This window comes from Lipophrys pholis (assembly GCF_963383615.2).
Source record: "Lipophrys pholis genome assembly, chromosome: 5".
Lineage (NCBI taxonomy): Eukaryota > Metazoa > Chordata > Actinopteri > Blenniiformes > Blenniidae > Lipophrys > Lipophrys pholis.
Window position 1 is genome coordinate 20,533,916 of NC_137628.1, and position 14,652 is coordinate 20,548,567.

The 14,652-nt window shown below is 41.2% G+C and overlaps 2 protein-coding genes across 2 annotated transcripts; one reads left to right on the forward strand and one right to left on the reverse strand.

The window, feature by feature from the left end:
• Positions 1-3,105: 3,105 nt before the first annotated feature.
• On the forward strand, positions 3,106-8,481 carry cdk2ap2 (cyclin dependent kinase 2 associated protein 2). The gene is made up of 5 exons (XM_080464326.1): positions 3,106-3,181; positions 5,705-5,860; positions 6,215-6,306; positions 7,032-7,152; positions 7,379-8,481. The coding sequence occupies exons 2-5, from the start codon at positions 5,806-5,808 to the stop codon at positions 7,444-7,446; spliced, it is 336 nt and encodes a 111-aa protein (XP_080320452.1). The 5' UTR covers positions 3,106-3,181; positions 5,705-5,805; the 3' UTR covers positions 7,447-8,481.
• aip (aryl hydrocarbon receptor interacting protein) lies at positions 8,475-14,327 on the reverse strand. Its single transcript, XM_080464325.1, has 7 exons — positions 14,170-14,327; positions 13,461-13,643; positions 13,181-13,369; positions 11,374-11,550; positions 11,057-11,198; positions 9,434-9,663; positions 8,475-9,352 (listed from the first exon to the last, which is right to left on the reverse strand). The coding sequence occupies exons 1-7, from the start codon at positions 14,266-14,268 to the stop codon at positions 9,347-9,349; spliced, it is 1,026 nt and encodes a 341-aa protein (XP_080320451.1). The 5' UTR covers positions 14,269-14,327; the 3' UTR covers positions 8,475-9,346.
• Between the last annotated feature and the right edge of the window lie 325 nt (positions 14,328-14,652).

Genomic DNA, 14,652 nt, shown 5'->3' on the forward strand with positions numbered 1-14,652 from the left:
CCCACTGCTTCAGTGCGGAAGCTCTTCTGACATGTCACTAATTTTAGAGGTGAAACCTTTTGCTCAATTCAACCCAGTACATCCCCCGGCAGGCTCTCTGGCTCTTGTGCTTTATTCAGCTCTGCAGACAATCTTCATGCTGAATGTGTTTTTCAGCTCAGTGACTTGAGCACTCCTGGAACTTGAAATCCTGCCGATCACTTGCTGCTTCTGTTATGGCGCAAAACAGGGTGGCATGAGAGGGCTTTAAGTCAAGGCAATCAAGGCTTTAAGTCTCACAATTGAATTAAGTTTTGTTCATCGAATGGGACCTTGTTAGCATCTCATTGGCCTGCAAGGACGCATTTTTCACAGAAGTTAATCTATTAACGATTGTATAAATTCCCATATATAGACTGTCAGCATTCCTTTTCCTTCTGTTTGGAACTGAATTGGCTCGATGTTGCTTTATTTGTTCACAGGATTGATTTGGGCTGATTTCATATGGGTTGTGTGTGTGTGCTTATGTGTGTTTGTGGATTTTTTCATTCATGGTTAATGGCTCAGTGTGCCGGGCTTCACACTGGTAGGCAAAGGTTAGAAGGTCAATGTTAGTATTCAGCTATGTGAGGAAATCAATGCCTTACAGGAAGGCAACTCAGCAAGTGCTGCCACCATCCATCTACGCACTTTTATTTTACACTCTTTATCTTAGCTTCAGTGCAACAAATGTGCCACACAATGCGGCAGCGGGATATGATTCTCTTCATTATATTGCAGTAGAAATTGATCAGACATTTCTAGGAAGAAGTCTCTGATGTTTTTTTATTTTTATTTATTTATTTTTTCAATCCTGTGAGGTGAGGTCCTGTGGGTAAATGCATTCCCGGGGCCTGTGAGTACCAGCACAGCGTATTGATGCACAGGCATGCAAGCTGACATTTGTATTGCCATAATATCCTTTCGCAAAACAGTCAGAGAATAAAGACAAAATTCTTTCCACCCTGGACTTTTCGGCAAACACATATATTTTGTGAAAACCAGAATCATTTCACAAAAAGTTAAAGGTTAATAAATGAAACTGAAACTTGCAAAGCTGCGACATCATGTTAGCTGGGTGGTGTTTTCTTGCTGCCTTCTCCGATGCGCGCCTGCAGAACAGGTCAGTGGCACTTAGTCTTCATCCACCTATTACATCCTGTAGAGTTCATGATAGCAATGAGATTGGCGAGTACAGAGTTCATCGACCATCCCTCAACAAGGTTCTGGAGCTGCTGCAAGCAAGACACACTTTGCTGTTAACACATCAAGCCCACAGGTTCCTTGTCAGCTTTGTAAATACTCCTCAGAGAATCAAAGAAAAAACTCAGTGCATGACATGCCTTGGTTACTGTGTTATGTTTTTCTTTTTCTTTTTTTTTTAAAAAGTCTTATAAAAACCTAAAGCTCTATATATTTTGCTGTGGTTATTTGTTTCTGTCACACTTTGGCAGCAGGTGCATCGCAAAAATGAGAAAATAGTAGAAGTTTCAAAGGGTTGTACCCCCATAAAGCTTAATTCACTACACACAAACCTTAAAAGAAACATTTAGCTAAAATGTCCACTGGAATGCTAAAATATTACAATCATTTATATGGGCAGATGTTTTATTTTATTCTGCACAATAAGGCAGCGCCAGTTACATCATATCTCTTAGAGGCAACAAAAGACTAACCAGATGAAAAGTTTTGTTTTGCAGTTTCAAAGAAAAAAAAATCACAATTTTGTTTCGTGTACATGTTGAAAAAACACTTAACAAATTTTCTTTTATTGCACCGGTTTGTCACTGGGTGCAGTTTACAGTTACAGCCACTAGATGGAGGTGTTGCTTCCTAAACCACAAACGGTTCTAAGAAACGGGATAAAGATTCTGGTAATAGTCACTGACGGATGTTCAAGTCTCTCCTGCTAATGAAGTGGATAAGTGCACCTGATAGAATGTGTGGGTTATTTTTTTTAGACAACGCCGGAGTGAAAAAACTGAGAAAAGTCTTTGTCCTATGCAAACCTCAACACATGCTTTTCTCTTTTGCCTCACAATTAAACAGGAGCTGCTATTTGCAGAGAGAACATACTTATTGGACATGGACATCTATGAGTCAAATCTTGTGTTTTCAGTGTGGATGTGCTGTTTTAAGCTTTTTGTGTCTTTAAAACCAAAAATCTTCAGTCCTCCTCTTCAGCTTTTTCCCGCACGCGTCTCCGTCCGTGGTGTCAGAAACATTTGGAGGAGCACGGAGCGGTGACGTCCGCGTGAGCAGGGCCGCACGGAGGGGCTGAAATTTCTACTATATTATGATGACACCTAATGACCAGTCGCCCCTGAGTGTCTGGATGTAGATTAGATTAGATGTGTGAATGTCCACCAAGCTCTATGAACATGAAAAAAAGGCGAAAAAGGCCAAATATGTACGTAGAATACGAAAGAAAAACACAAATACAAAAGAAACATAAATAGGTAAAATATAGTATATAATGTATAGTATGTATGATGACATGATGACACTGAAAAGGGGGAACATAGACAAAGGCATATGTTTTTCTTTAGAGTTGTCCACAATATGACAATGTTAAATCAAACAAACAGCATGTAGGCAAGATTAAGTTAAAAAAATCTATATTTTCTTAAACTCATAAATTACTGCATTGATTTTAGGCTTCACGCAGTATTATTGTGATTTGATTATGTTGGTTGTGGTACTGGTTCTTAATTCTTCTAACAGTTGGATGATTTTAATTTAAAAAGGGTTTGAAGATTATACAGATGTATTGAAGAAAACTTTATAACAGTGTCAACAGAACAACAGTACCAATTGCAATCGGTGAAAATCCCCTTCTATAACAATTGTATTTAGAGGAGGGAGGAGGAAAATGGATAAAATAAAGAGAAGTTACATGAATACATTCAGTAAAGTTAAGATTTCTTCAGTATAACTCGCCTTTAGTTTGTCAGAGTGAAAATGTAAAACTTGAACTGATCATGTTCGGCTCTGTTGGGTTTCATGACGAAAGCGGAACAACGGAAGTCGCTCACGTCATTTTTCAGTAGCCAATCAAATCGCTCCATCAAAAAAACCCTGTAAGCTGTAGTGCGCAGACTCACGCACAGAGGAAGCGCCTGTCTTCGCGTCTCCACACAAGATTCAACACCTCTTTAAAAAGGTAACAAATACCTGTCTATCTCAATTCTTTGTAGGTGCATCGGTGGCCGCATGTGGAGGTAACCTCCCTACCATTCACTGTCTGCAAGAAGAATATCAATCCTCGGCTGCGCGTGTTTCTCCGGGTTTTACTTTTTGTTGTTATGCTAACCGGCGAAGGCTAGCTAATCCAGCTAAGCAGTAGTAGTTAGCCTCGAGTGGAGGACGCAGCTTCTGTCTCAATCTGCTGCTCCGGCCGCGAGCGCAACACTTTGACCCTTCGGTACACACATGGACGCTGAGAAACGCTCCAGGACGCCACGGAACCGCTAAACATGTGATCAGATCCGATACGAGTTCCTTTTGAATGGCAATGGTGCTCTGACTTTAGTGTGTGTGTGTGTGTGTGTGTGTGTGTGTGTGTGTGTGTGTGTGTGTGTGTGTGTGTGTGTGTGTGTGTGTGTGTGTGTGTGTGTGTGTGTGTGTGTGTGTGTGTGTGTGTGTGTGTGTGTGAGAGAGAACCAGCAGGGGAACGTAACGGTGTAGTCACGTGAATGTACTGGAGATCACAGTTTGTAGCTTTAATAATAATTTTGTTATGTGTGCATGCAATCAGTCTGTTGTTTCAGCTTTGGGACATTACAGAAAGATGACAAAGGTTCTATCACAATAAAAAAATATATTCCTTTATTTTTTGTTTTCTTTAAGCAAGGCGGACAGTGGCAATCAGTAAATAAAGAAAATATATGGATGTCAATGTTTTGTGGCTTACTTGCAATTTTTCCAATACTGTACATGAAATATTAATTTGAAGTCTTGAAACACCCTTGCACTCGTAACATCCTGAGACGTCATTGAAAGATATAAACAAGAATCCAACTACAGCGGTCAGATGTAAAACACCAATATACTGTGTCCATGCCATCAAATGTATTGAAAAGTGGAAAAATTAACCCAAATGATCTCCCTCATGTTCCAATTTCAGTACGATTCTGAATGGGATATTTTCTTTTCAAAGAGCCCAACGTCTTATCAGAATCAATACAGTGCTTTGCCCCACAACAATATATTATTAGTTATGAAACTACTATGAATGTATTTGAACTAATGCATGTTTAGCATCAAGTATTATTTATTATTTTTAGTTGCCTTATAGTCTTTAAAATGACTAAATATGGACCAATAACTGATAAAACTGAGAAACTTCGCCCGAACTTTGGATCATACATGTATTTTAAGTATGATTGTAGTTTTTAATAAAAGTAAAAAATAAAAAAAAAGTAATATTTGATATCAAAGACAATTTGTGAGAATTTGTAGAAAAGGGAGTGGTAATTTAAATATTAATTCTTGTATAGGAGAAAACCTTCACGTCACCTTTTCACCGAAGTATCATGAGCAATATAGCAATGCTTTGTGAGTTTGTAAACTGGCGTGTATGCTTGGGAGGCTGTGGCCTGGCCTGGGGAATTCTGGGGGGGACAGCTGATTGAGAGTGACCTCCAGGGACGTGTGTGTGTGTGTGTGTGCCACATTTTCCGCACTATAGAACGCACCTGAATATATGCCTCACCTGAAAAATTTTATAAGGAAAAAAAAAGTGCATATATAAGTCGCATGTATCCACGTTGTAACAGGGCAGGAATTTCCCTGGAGGAACATGGGGATTGCTCATATTTTCATCAATTCAGCTGCTGGAGTCGGGACCGTGGAAAGCAGCACAAGAAGAGCTCGCCAAGAGCAGAAATATCACTTTGAGGGCAAGTTTTGGAGAAGCAGAGGCGCTAAAAACAGCATGTATCTACATGCAAAAGTAGAATCTGGCGGCATGAAGCCCGTTGACCTGTAAAAATCCATAAATTAGCCGCATCGTGTTATAAGCCGCAGGAATCAAAGAGTTGGGGAAAAAAATCACGGCTTATAGTTCGGAAAATACGGTGTGTGTGTGTGTCCGTTGTTTTGTGTGAGTGTGTGGAGGGGTCGGTGTTCCCCAACCGATGACTTCCAGCCGGGCTCGCACTGGGCCCTGCAGGTCTTGGACTCTGCGGTCCGGCCGTTGGGTGGGGTGGGGGCTTCCTGCTCGGGTCCTCTTGCAGTGCCTTGTCAGGGTGGGTGTTGGTCCACTCGGCCCGGGTTCCCTGCTCTGGCCAGTCTTGGCTTGGTGGCTTGGGTTGGGGCCTGGGGCTCGTCTTGCCTGGGGGGGGTGGGGGGTTCTCTGCATTCTCCGTCTGGTGCATTCTGTGCTGGGGCGTGGCTCGCTGGGGTGGTTCGCTGGGGCCTCCCCGGGTCTGGGGGGCTGTCACCCGCCGGGGTGGCGGTGTCCGGGCCCGATTGCCTCGGGCCCCGGGGTGTCGCTACAGGCCCCCCCACAACAGTTCCAACCACACCCAGTGGACACACACACACACACACACACACAGCTAGATGGAGCTGCTCAGGCTGGTTTATTCTAACAACAGTTGGGAAGTACTTGGATCAGTGTGATAAGTGTAAATAGTATATGTAGCACTAACAAGGATATTGTATGTTGTCATTTCGTTTCCAGCTCTTAGGAGCTCATCTTCACCAGTAAAGCTGTATAAGCATCGGGTTGACGGGACCGAAGGAAGCGGCACGTCGTACGGGGAGCTGCCTGCTGAAATCGCCATGAGTTATAAACCAATCGCTCCGGCGCCGTCTGGCTCCAACCACACTCCGCCAGGTACAGTCAGCTCCCGCACTGATCGTCTGTTTGATCTGTTGTTTATTGAAACAATTTGTACCATAATTGTGGACGACACTCTCGCCAGCCTCGTTCGTTTAGTATCCCTGCCAGCACTGAAACTGACTATGGCAACACAATAACACTATATAATAACAATACGTGATTGACATGGAAGAAATAAATGAGTGTTTAGAGGGGTAAGTCACTGAGAGGAGACGACGACATGTTCCAGGATAAGCCTGACTTGAGAAAACTTCACACCAATTTGAATGTTTCACAAGTAAACTTTACTGTTCTCTTGTATTAAGACTACGTACATCTGTGTGTGACGTGTTGTCTTCTGCTCTTCAGGCTCGTCCGTGCCGTCGCCATCCCTCCCGTCATCGTCCAACTTCAGACCAGCGTTCAGTGACTTTGGCCCGCCCTCCATGGGTTTTGTTCAGGTCCGCCCCTCACACTGCACCGACCCTGCTTTAATACACTGATTATACGTTTCTGTATATTGGCGTTCATTTTAAAGCCACTTCACAGGCAAATGAAGGCGTCTCGCGTAGCTATATTCTTCTTGCCCGACTTGTTGCAAATGGAAGTTTTGTTGTCTGCAGGACACGGTCACTCCCAGAAAATGATTTAAAAACCGACGATTAGAGTAAATATACTTCATAGCTCTTAGGAGTCGGAAACGCTCTAAACAAGATTTTTCTTGAGTTTATTTGCACGCCGATTTTGAAAGGCCATCTCGGAGAAGTAATACACGAATACAAGTTTTATTAAATCTGTGTCACTTCCTGCGATCCGGACACACGGTGTTGAGAACAGCGTGCAGGACCTACTGCTCTTTACAGTGGAGACTGTTTTTAATGATGCTGCCTGTGTGTTTGGAGTGCGGTGCAAGAAAAAAATTAAATAGGATTTCCATTTCACAGCTGCCTAAAAACTGGCATACTTCACTTTTTTTTTTTTGTTTTGTTTTAGGTGCAGTAAATGTTTTGTGACCGTTTATTCACATTTCAAATACCCTCCAATCAGCTTGGATGATACATTTCTTTCTCAACTCAAGAATTGTGATTATCCAGTTGTTGCGTGTCATAACAGATTTCTTTTTGTTTTTTTTCTGCTCCCTCCCTTTCTGCCCGAACCGGAACGTTTTCTAACGACGCACAAGCAGCCTGTCAAAGTGTCTCAAGGGTCCACCTACAGCGAGCTTCTTTCCGTCATCGAGGAGATGAGCCGTGAGATCAGGCCGACGTACGCTGGGAGCAAGAGTGCCATGGAGAGGTTAAAGAGAGGTATAATTTCACTCGTCAAAAACAATCTTTTTTCAGTCGTCCCTTTCTGTGGATGTGTGTGGAGGCAGATGTCGAATAAGCCTCAAGAGAGATCCACCTGCCACTATGAGTGAGGAATGTGTTGATCTTGGTCAAAACATTCCAATCTGTTTGTTTGTTTTTTTTTTTTAAAACCTAAAGCCAAATTTCATTTGTCCCCTTCATGGACTTTGTTTGTCTCGTGCAGGTATCATCCACGCCCGTGCACTGGTCAGAGAGTGTCTCGCAGAGACTGAGAGAAGCGCCCGCACATAACCTTTTTTGGGGGGAGAGGAAAAAAACAAAACAAAAAAAATCCCCTCACTCTTTTCCCCAACTGTATTATTTTACACCCTTTTTCTTTTTTTTCTTTTCTTAAATCCTCCAACCTTCTGCTTTTGTTGCCGTTTTTTTCTATGCGCGTCGCATCTCGACCGTATTTCACCTCAACAGCTCGGTCAGCGGCACACAACGCAAGCAGTTGAGCGTATGCAAAAACAGTTTTCTACCGATTTTAAGAGAAGGGTTTGGGGAATTTCAGCACATTTTCAGGTCAATTTCTGGACAGAAACCTTAGTAAAGAAAAAAAAAAAATGTTTGGGGACATTTATATCAGTCTTTCTTTAAAAAAAAAAAAAAAAAAAAAAAGTCAATTGACCAACTTTTTTTTTTTTTTTTTTTTAATGTTAATCTTCACGTCAGCCATCCTCGAGTGTCTATTTTGAACATCACTGAGAAACCACTGAATATTTTCTTTGAACACTTTGGATACACCCCCTCCTTTCCCCTTTGCTTTGTTTCCATTATGTTTCGTAGCGTAAACACAGTAGATGTTTCTCATTCCCAAGAATTCTGTACATCTCAAGTCAGTTTGTTAGTAAGGAAATTTTGTAAACCAGATTTTTGCAGTTCAGTATGTATATCTTAAATAAATTAAGAAAAAAAGTGTGGGCTTTTTTTTTTGATCTTGGAAATGTTAGCAATGATGGTGAAACTGAAAGAAATCTTGGAGAGCGGGGTTTTCACTTTCAGGTTTTAATCTGATTCAGCCTTTTAGTGGATCAGTGGCAATATTTGTATTTCTTCTAAACACTTAAATAGTCACAGTCTATAAAATGTGCTCATTTAGAATACTTTAAAATGTTATGTAGAATTTGAGAATATCATTTTGAATCATGTTTAAGCTCTAAAGAAATCCTGATTTAAGTCAGTTCAGTAAAAATACTTTGGGGGGAAAAATGTTTAACAGCACAATAAATCAAATGTTATCATCTTGAGTTAGTGAATTAATGAAATCACAAAGATGGGAATAAACATTTATTGTTCGTTATATAATTTCAACCTCAGTCACATCTCGCCTCAAACAGGATTGAGCCGCTGGGTTTACACCGAGTACATCTTGACAACAAAAATAAACAACGGGATTCCGTACATATGTGGAATAAGTACATAGAACAGAGCGAAGAGTATGTTTTCATAACATGATTGTCACAGACAGTTCAGTTTCATGTCCCACCTGCCTTGTGATGACGGTGCTTCTGCTGTGACCCAAGTAACAAAAAATAGGGGGGAGTCAGGTGGTGCCAGAATGAATGACGAGTACATGAATTCCTGTGTGCAAAAATAAAGATTTTCTGAAAGGAAGAGCTGAACTCGACTTAATTGACAGGCTTTTAAAGCGTGATTTAGCAGCTTTGCAGACATTTCTGGGAAACGGTTAAAAATACTGCAACAAGCTGGTGTTTGAGGTCGAAGCTGCAGAACATTTCATTATTGAATCAGAAGAGGAAAAAAGTCTCCCTGCAGTAAATCTTGAGAGAGCTCTTTAGTGAGGGGAACAATCTGAAGAGAGTCATTTACAAAGAATGGAAAAGCTTCTGTAAACCTTAAAAAAATCTTTAAATTAAAAGACGGTCCACTTATCTCGTTCTGCTGGTTTTGGACGGTTCTACTGATTATATCAGTACCTTTTCCTTTAAGCCTTAAATTAAGATTGGGAGAAATAAGGCCAAAAGTGTGTTTGAGTGAGTGATCTGACGGTGCGTATCACAGAGAGCAGGGATGGCTGGGATGTTTGGCTTGGGTGTATGGACGAGAGAAAAACGCCAGGAGCGTCCAGTTCCTCCTCCACGTTGAAATTCATAGTCCTCCTTTAGTGTCCGATCCTCTGAGAAGCTCAACCCTGTGAAGAGACAGACGGGAGGTGTTAACTCCGCTATGACGCCATTAATCTGCTCCGTGCGGATTAAGGAAGTGGACTGACTGTGGTGGCAGTGGCTGCTGGTGCGTCGTAGCCAAACAGGCCCTTGTAGCGTCCCTTTTCTTCCCTCTCCTTGGTGCGGATCTTCTCCTCCATTGCCCTCAGCTCTTTGGCCACCGAGGGCCCCAGAGACGGGTCCAGATCCAAAACTTTAGCGAAGTCTCCCCGAGCCTCGGTCTCGTTCCACACTGCAGCGTGAGCTTTGGCACGCTTGTAGAAGGCCTTCACATTGTCTGATGGGAAGGTGGAGAGGGAAGGGAGGATGAATCAATCCAAAAACACACTCATCAACCCTATTAAGAGATAAAACGAAGGGATGAAGTGGCAAAAATGATGGGAGACACGAATCCTTCTTAAGCTGAGCTTTAAATACACATGAATGGAAGTCTAGTGCCGCCAACTGTTTATCTTGAAGGACAAATGAAGCCAAATATCACATGACAGTAGTGATGTTAGGAAATGAACTACCGTCACCGTGGCATCAAACAAACGCAAAGCTTTATCATTCAGGGATTAAATGTGAACTCAAACTTAAGGACTGAGGGGCTGCATAACTCATGATAATCTAGTAGAACTATATGGGGGTCAAACAATTAACCCTTTCCCTCAAATCCTGTCACAACTGAAGACCACAATGTCTAATAGATAATAAATCAATAATAGAAGCAGGGGAGTAGAGCTCTGCTCCTATACAATCATTACAGAACTCCCATGGCCCAATCACACGTCTAACATGAGCTCCTCAGTTTGGTTTAAAACTACTGATGATGGAAGTTCATGATATCGCAGTGTAATTGTTTCACTATTCTGTAGCCATAAAATCTACAGAATCCTGTCGATGCATTAGTGAAAATGTTAAGAGACAACTGGTTATCAGTATAAATAAAGAATTCCTGAAAAGTACTGTTTCCATGACAACAGACTGCAATCATTTCATAAGTCAAACTGGTATGTTTACACTTTCCAACCAGCCATCGATCCAATAAACAGCCATTGATCTCAGTGTAGTTATGCTGTGGCATGCAGCAGTTTAGAAAGCATGGCTGAGTGAGCTCCAGACAAAAGTTGAACACCAATCCAAACGCAAAAAGCAGCAAGGAAAACACAACATGCAGAACAAAACTGTTTTATAAGCTCCTGTTTGAACCTGCATGGAGGGAATTGTCTTTGAACGAGAAATGTTTTTTAACAACGATAAATTAGAAAAGAAACGCCGGCACAGTGGTTGGATGTTTTCATCACTCATCATCACTACAATCAGGAGGTTGTTTTGAAACATCACTACACAAAACGCAAAACTAAAATGGAAATTTGACACAACGGGTGAGTGGAAGAAAAAGAAAATGAAAAAGCAAAGCCAAGTGAGCACGGAAAGGTGACCGGCCACCGCAAGCGATGAGAAGATTTCAGTGAAACTTGTATTCTCTGAAGATTAAACCAACCCGTCCAGATGATAATCTGTGATCTAATCTTGAATGAAAGGGCGTTCACTTTTCTGTATGTGGTGTGCTTTTTTTTCTTTTTTGCTTTGCAAAAATCTATATCAAACCCTTATTTAAAAAAAACAAAAAAAAACAGCCACACATCTTTACGTGTTCATGTACGACAGCAACAATGAAGCCATACTCTCATATTTGAAGATCAGGGAGGAGCAGTGCTCGATGACCTCGTAGTACTGGCCCTGGAGTAACAGGCACTGGCAGTAGTTGAGGAGCAGCGGTGTGATCATGCCGTCCAGCTTTACCCACACTTCGTCTCCAGGGTGCTCCTGAATACGGAGGAAACAACCGCCACACAGAAACATCAACAACGGCACAGCAAATATCCCTGAAGCCACGAATCTCCATTTCCAAGTTTGTTTGTTTTTTTAAAAACTTGGTTCGAGAAAACAACGCAACAGAAACGTCACTGTTCTTTTTTGCGATGATCGACTATCTCCAAACCTTCATCTGTAGATTTTTGAGACAGGCAATGCCATTGTAGTATTTCTCTGTGGCCTCTTTGATTTGTCCTTGTTTGAAGAGCTTGTTTCCCTCCTCGTGGATTTGAGGCACGAGATCGAGTTTCTCCTTATCCGTCATGGCCCACACATCCAGCTGGAACGACCCGGGAGGAAGAACCTGAGCACAGCCGGAGGGGAGGGGAGGGGTTGAGCGGCAGCTTCAAACAAACAGCAGCAGTTTGTCTCATGTTCTCTCAACAACTGCTGGAATTCTCGTCTTTTCTTATTTGTCCATTTAATTTCAGCCTCACGCTTGTGTTTCAAACGGATGTTTTAAGTTCTATAAACAAGCAGAGGAAACATAACGTCGAAGTACTCATTACTCAGCCATATTATCTTTTGAGCCTAATACAGCCGTTAAAATATTTAAAAAGTTACTTTTTTTTAATACTAAAAAAACACATGTGACGTTTGCTAAAATGAGGACATGTATAGTTCTACCATTCACAGTGACATGTTATGCATTTCACTCCACAACAACGTTAAGTTTGTGTTAACTAAGCAACCTACCAGACATTTTTTTAAATAAAGACAAAAAAGATTATAATCAAAGAAGACTGTGGAAGACTTCATTTAAACATGTAACATGGTCAGTTATATTATAGAATGGTGGTAAGAGATTGTCAGTGATGAGGTGAAATTTTGTTTTAAATTAGGGAGCGCTTAAGCAAAAAATATTCATAAAGTATAAGAAGTGATACGTATTTTAAAGTTCCGATAGTCTGGGTTATCTCATCCTAAAGCGATGGTTCTCACCACTGGAGGGCACAGCACCAGCAGAAGTCTGGGAAGCTGTTACAAACAGGACTTCAGTCCCTTTTGAATTTTTCGAAGGAAAAAAAAGTCTGGGAAACATTGTATATGAAAAAGTACATTATTATCTGAATACTGAAGGTGTATTTGAGACAAATTAAAATTAGGAAATAAAATGTTGCGAAAATCCATAAAAGTAGATTTCCCATTTAAAAGCCTCTAACTAGGTTAAGAACAGTTTTGTGTTTTCATTTGACTCCTGTCATACAGGGGTGTACAGGACCGGCGGGAATAGGCTCGTCTCCAGTCTATTACTTTTTTTTGTTGTGAATTTGAATAATGTGAAATATACTTTCTTGTTCTTTTGTAAACCAAAGTAAACCAGAAAGAAGTGACTTTCCAAAAGCAAGAAAGAAACTCGTTTGGATACAGAGTTAAAACAAGCACCTGAATTGCTAATGTTAAATATAATAAACGTGTGTAATGGATTTGAAATTACTGCGAAGAAAAAAAAAAAAGATGGATACTGCATCAATATCACTGCATGTCTACTAAAATTTGTTAAACGTAGACTATGGCATAAGAGGTTTCTGCATCGATCACTTTTAAACCAAAAAATGTAGGTTAATTTTCCTGAGCATGTTACTTGAATAACATTAAAAAACAAAAGTGTGTGTAGGTTTTATCCGGATACTCTGCTTTCCTCCCACAGTTCAAAAGCATGCATGTGAAGTTAATTGATGTCTCTGATTAGCCTGAAAGTGTGAAGGCGAGTTTGTCTGCGTTTGCCCAATGAATGATTGGTGACCTGTCAATCTGTCAACTTGTTTCTTGCCTATGCCCACTGTAAACTGGAATTTGCTCCAGAACACCCTGACTCAGATCTGGATAGATTTAAAGCTAAAGAACACTAAAGAATGAAACCAATGCATTTTCAAATATGACAACAACGTGTCATCATATGTAATCAAATTGATTCCTCCTAGTTTGCTCACCTCCAGCAGTTCGATGGTGAAAACAAGAGGCTGTGGATTAGCTTGAAGGTGATCGAGGTCTTTGTGGCCCAGAGAGTGGTGGGAGTGGATCTGAGCAATGCCGCAACAGTGCCGCTGACCTTCTAGAGGGTCCTTACCAGCACTTATGTTTCTGAGGGACTGGGACACGAGTGGATACAGGGCTGTGTGCTGAGGATTGGAGTGACAAAACAAAACAATCAACATTGAGGACAAATGAGGACAGCCATCTTGTTAAAATCAGCATCTCCAGTCTACTAACCTTGTTGTCACAAGTATAATCTGAAATCTCGCCTTGTCTCATAGTGATGACCACTCTTTCCCACACAGCTAGTTTGAACTTCTTGCCCATGATGAGCTCCATGGGTTTGCTGTGGCCTCCCATGGTCCTGGAGTCGTCCAGCACAGTGCCGTCACACAGACTGGTGCGGTAATGAAAGACCACCTGAGTAGTAAAAAGGGGAAAAGGATCAACAATAGTCGTAGAACACAAGAGCAAATAATTATTGATATTGATGTAGCTGAATGCTCGGTCAACACAACAAAAGATTAAATCTGCACATCTCTGACAGGCCTATGGAGACTTCGCACTGCAATATATTCTGTTCAATCAAAACAGGGAAATTGATTGACGTTGCTCGGAGACCAATCAGCGTTCAGCAGCCCGAGCCATCCTGTCCCGCCCCTTACCATCAGTGAAAAAAACAGGGCAACATTTTTCTCTGCGTAGATGAACTACCCTGTTTAAGCCAATCTAAGAACACATCGGCACGAAGGAAACAAAATAAACAAATATGTTGGCGACGTCCAAGCGGAGGTTCACTGTTTGTGGGGAATTTTAATTTGAGTGCAGCGCGCGAGCACAGATAACTACTGATAGCATTAGCTAACGTGTCTCGTCATTTTACTTAATCTTGTTCCAGGAGCAGGACGTAACAGTATTTTACCACCGAGAATGTATTTTTGTTTACCTTGGTTCCATTGGGGAAGGTCGACAACTCTCCTTTACCAGGGCTAACCAGTTTCTTTCTTATTCCTTCTTCGAGCAGCTTGCGTGCCTCTTCCTCCATCCTTGACCGACTCCGACTTCACGGAGAATACCGAAGTTTGTCGACGCTCGTCCGATTCTGACGTCACATGAAAACGCGTCACTGCAACGAGTCCTCTGAAATCTATATATTTTTCCATTTTTAATGATAACTAACGCATAGATGGAAGATAACGACGTATTTTTCCTTGGTTGGTGTATTCTTCTTCTTCTTCTTCTTCTTCTTCTTCTTCTTCTTCTTCTTCTTCTTCTTATGATTATTATTATTATTATATGTACTTTACTTACAGTCTTAAAACTGTCTTAATACTGTTTCTCACGTATTTACAAAATGAAGGTCTAGAAAGTAGCTGGAGGTACAGAAGTTAATAAAATTAAAAAAGGATCAAGCTTAATCAGTAATTGT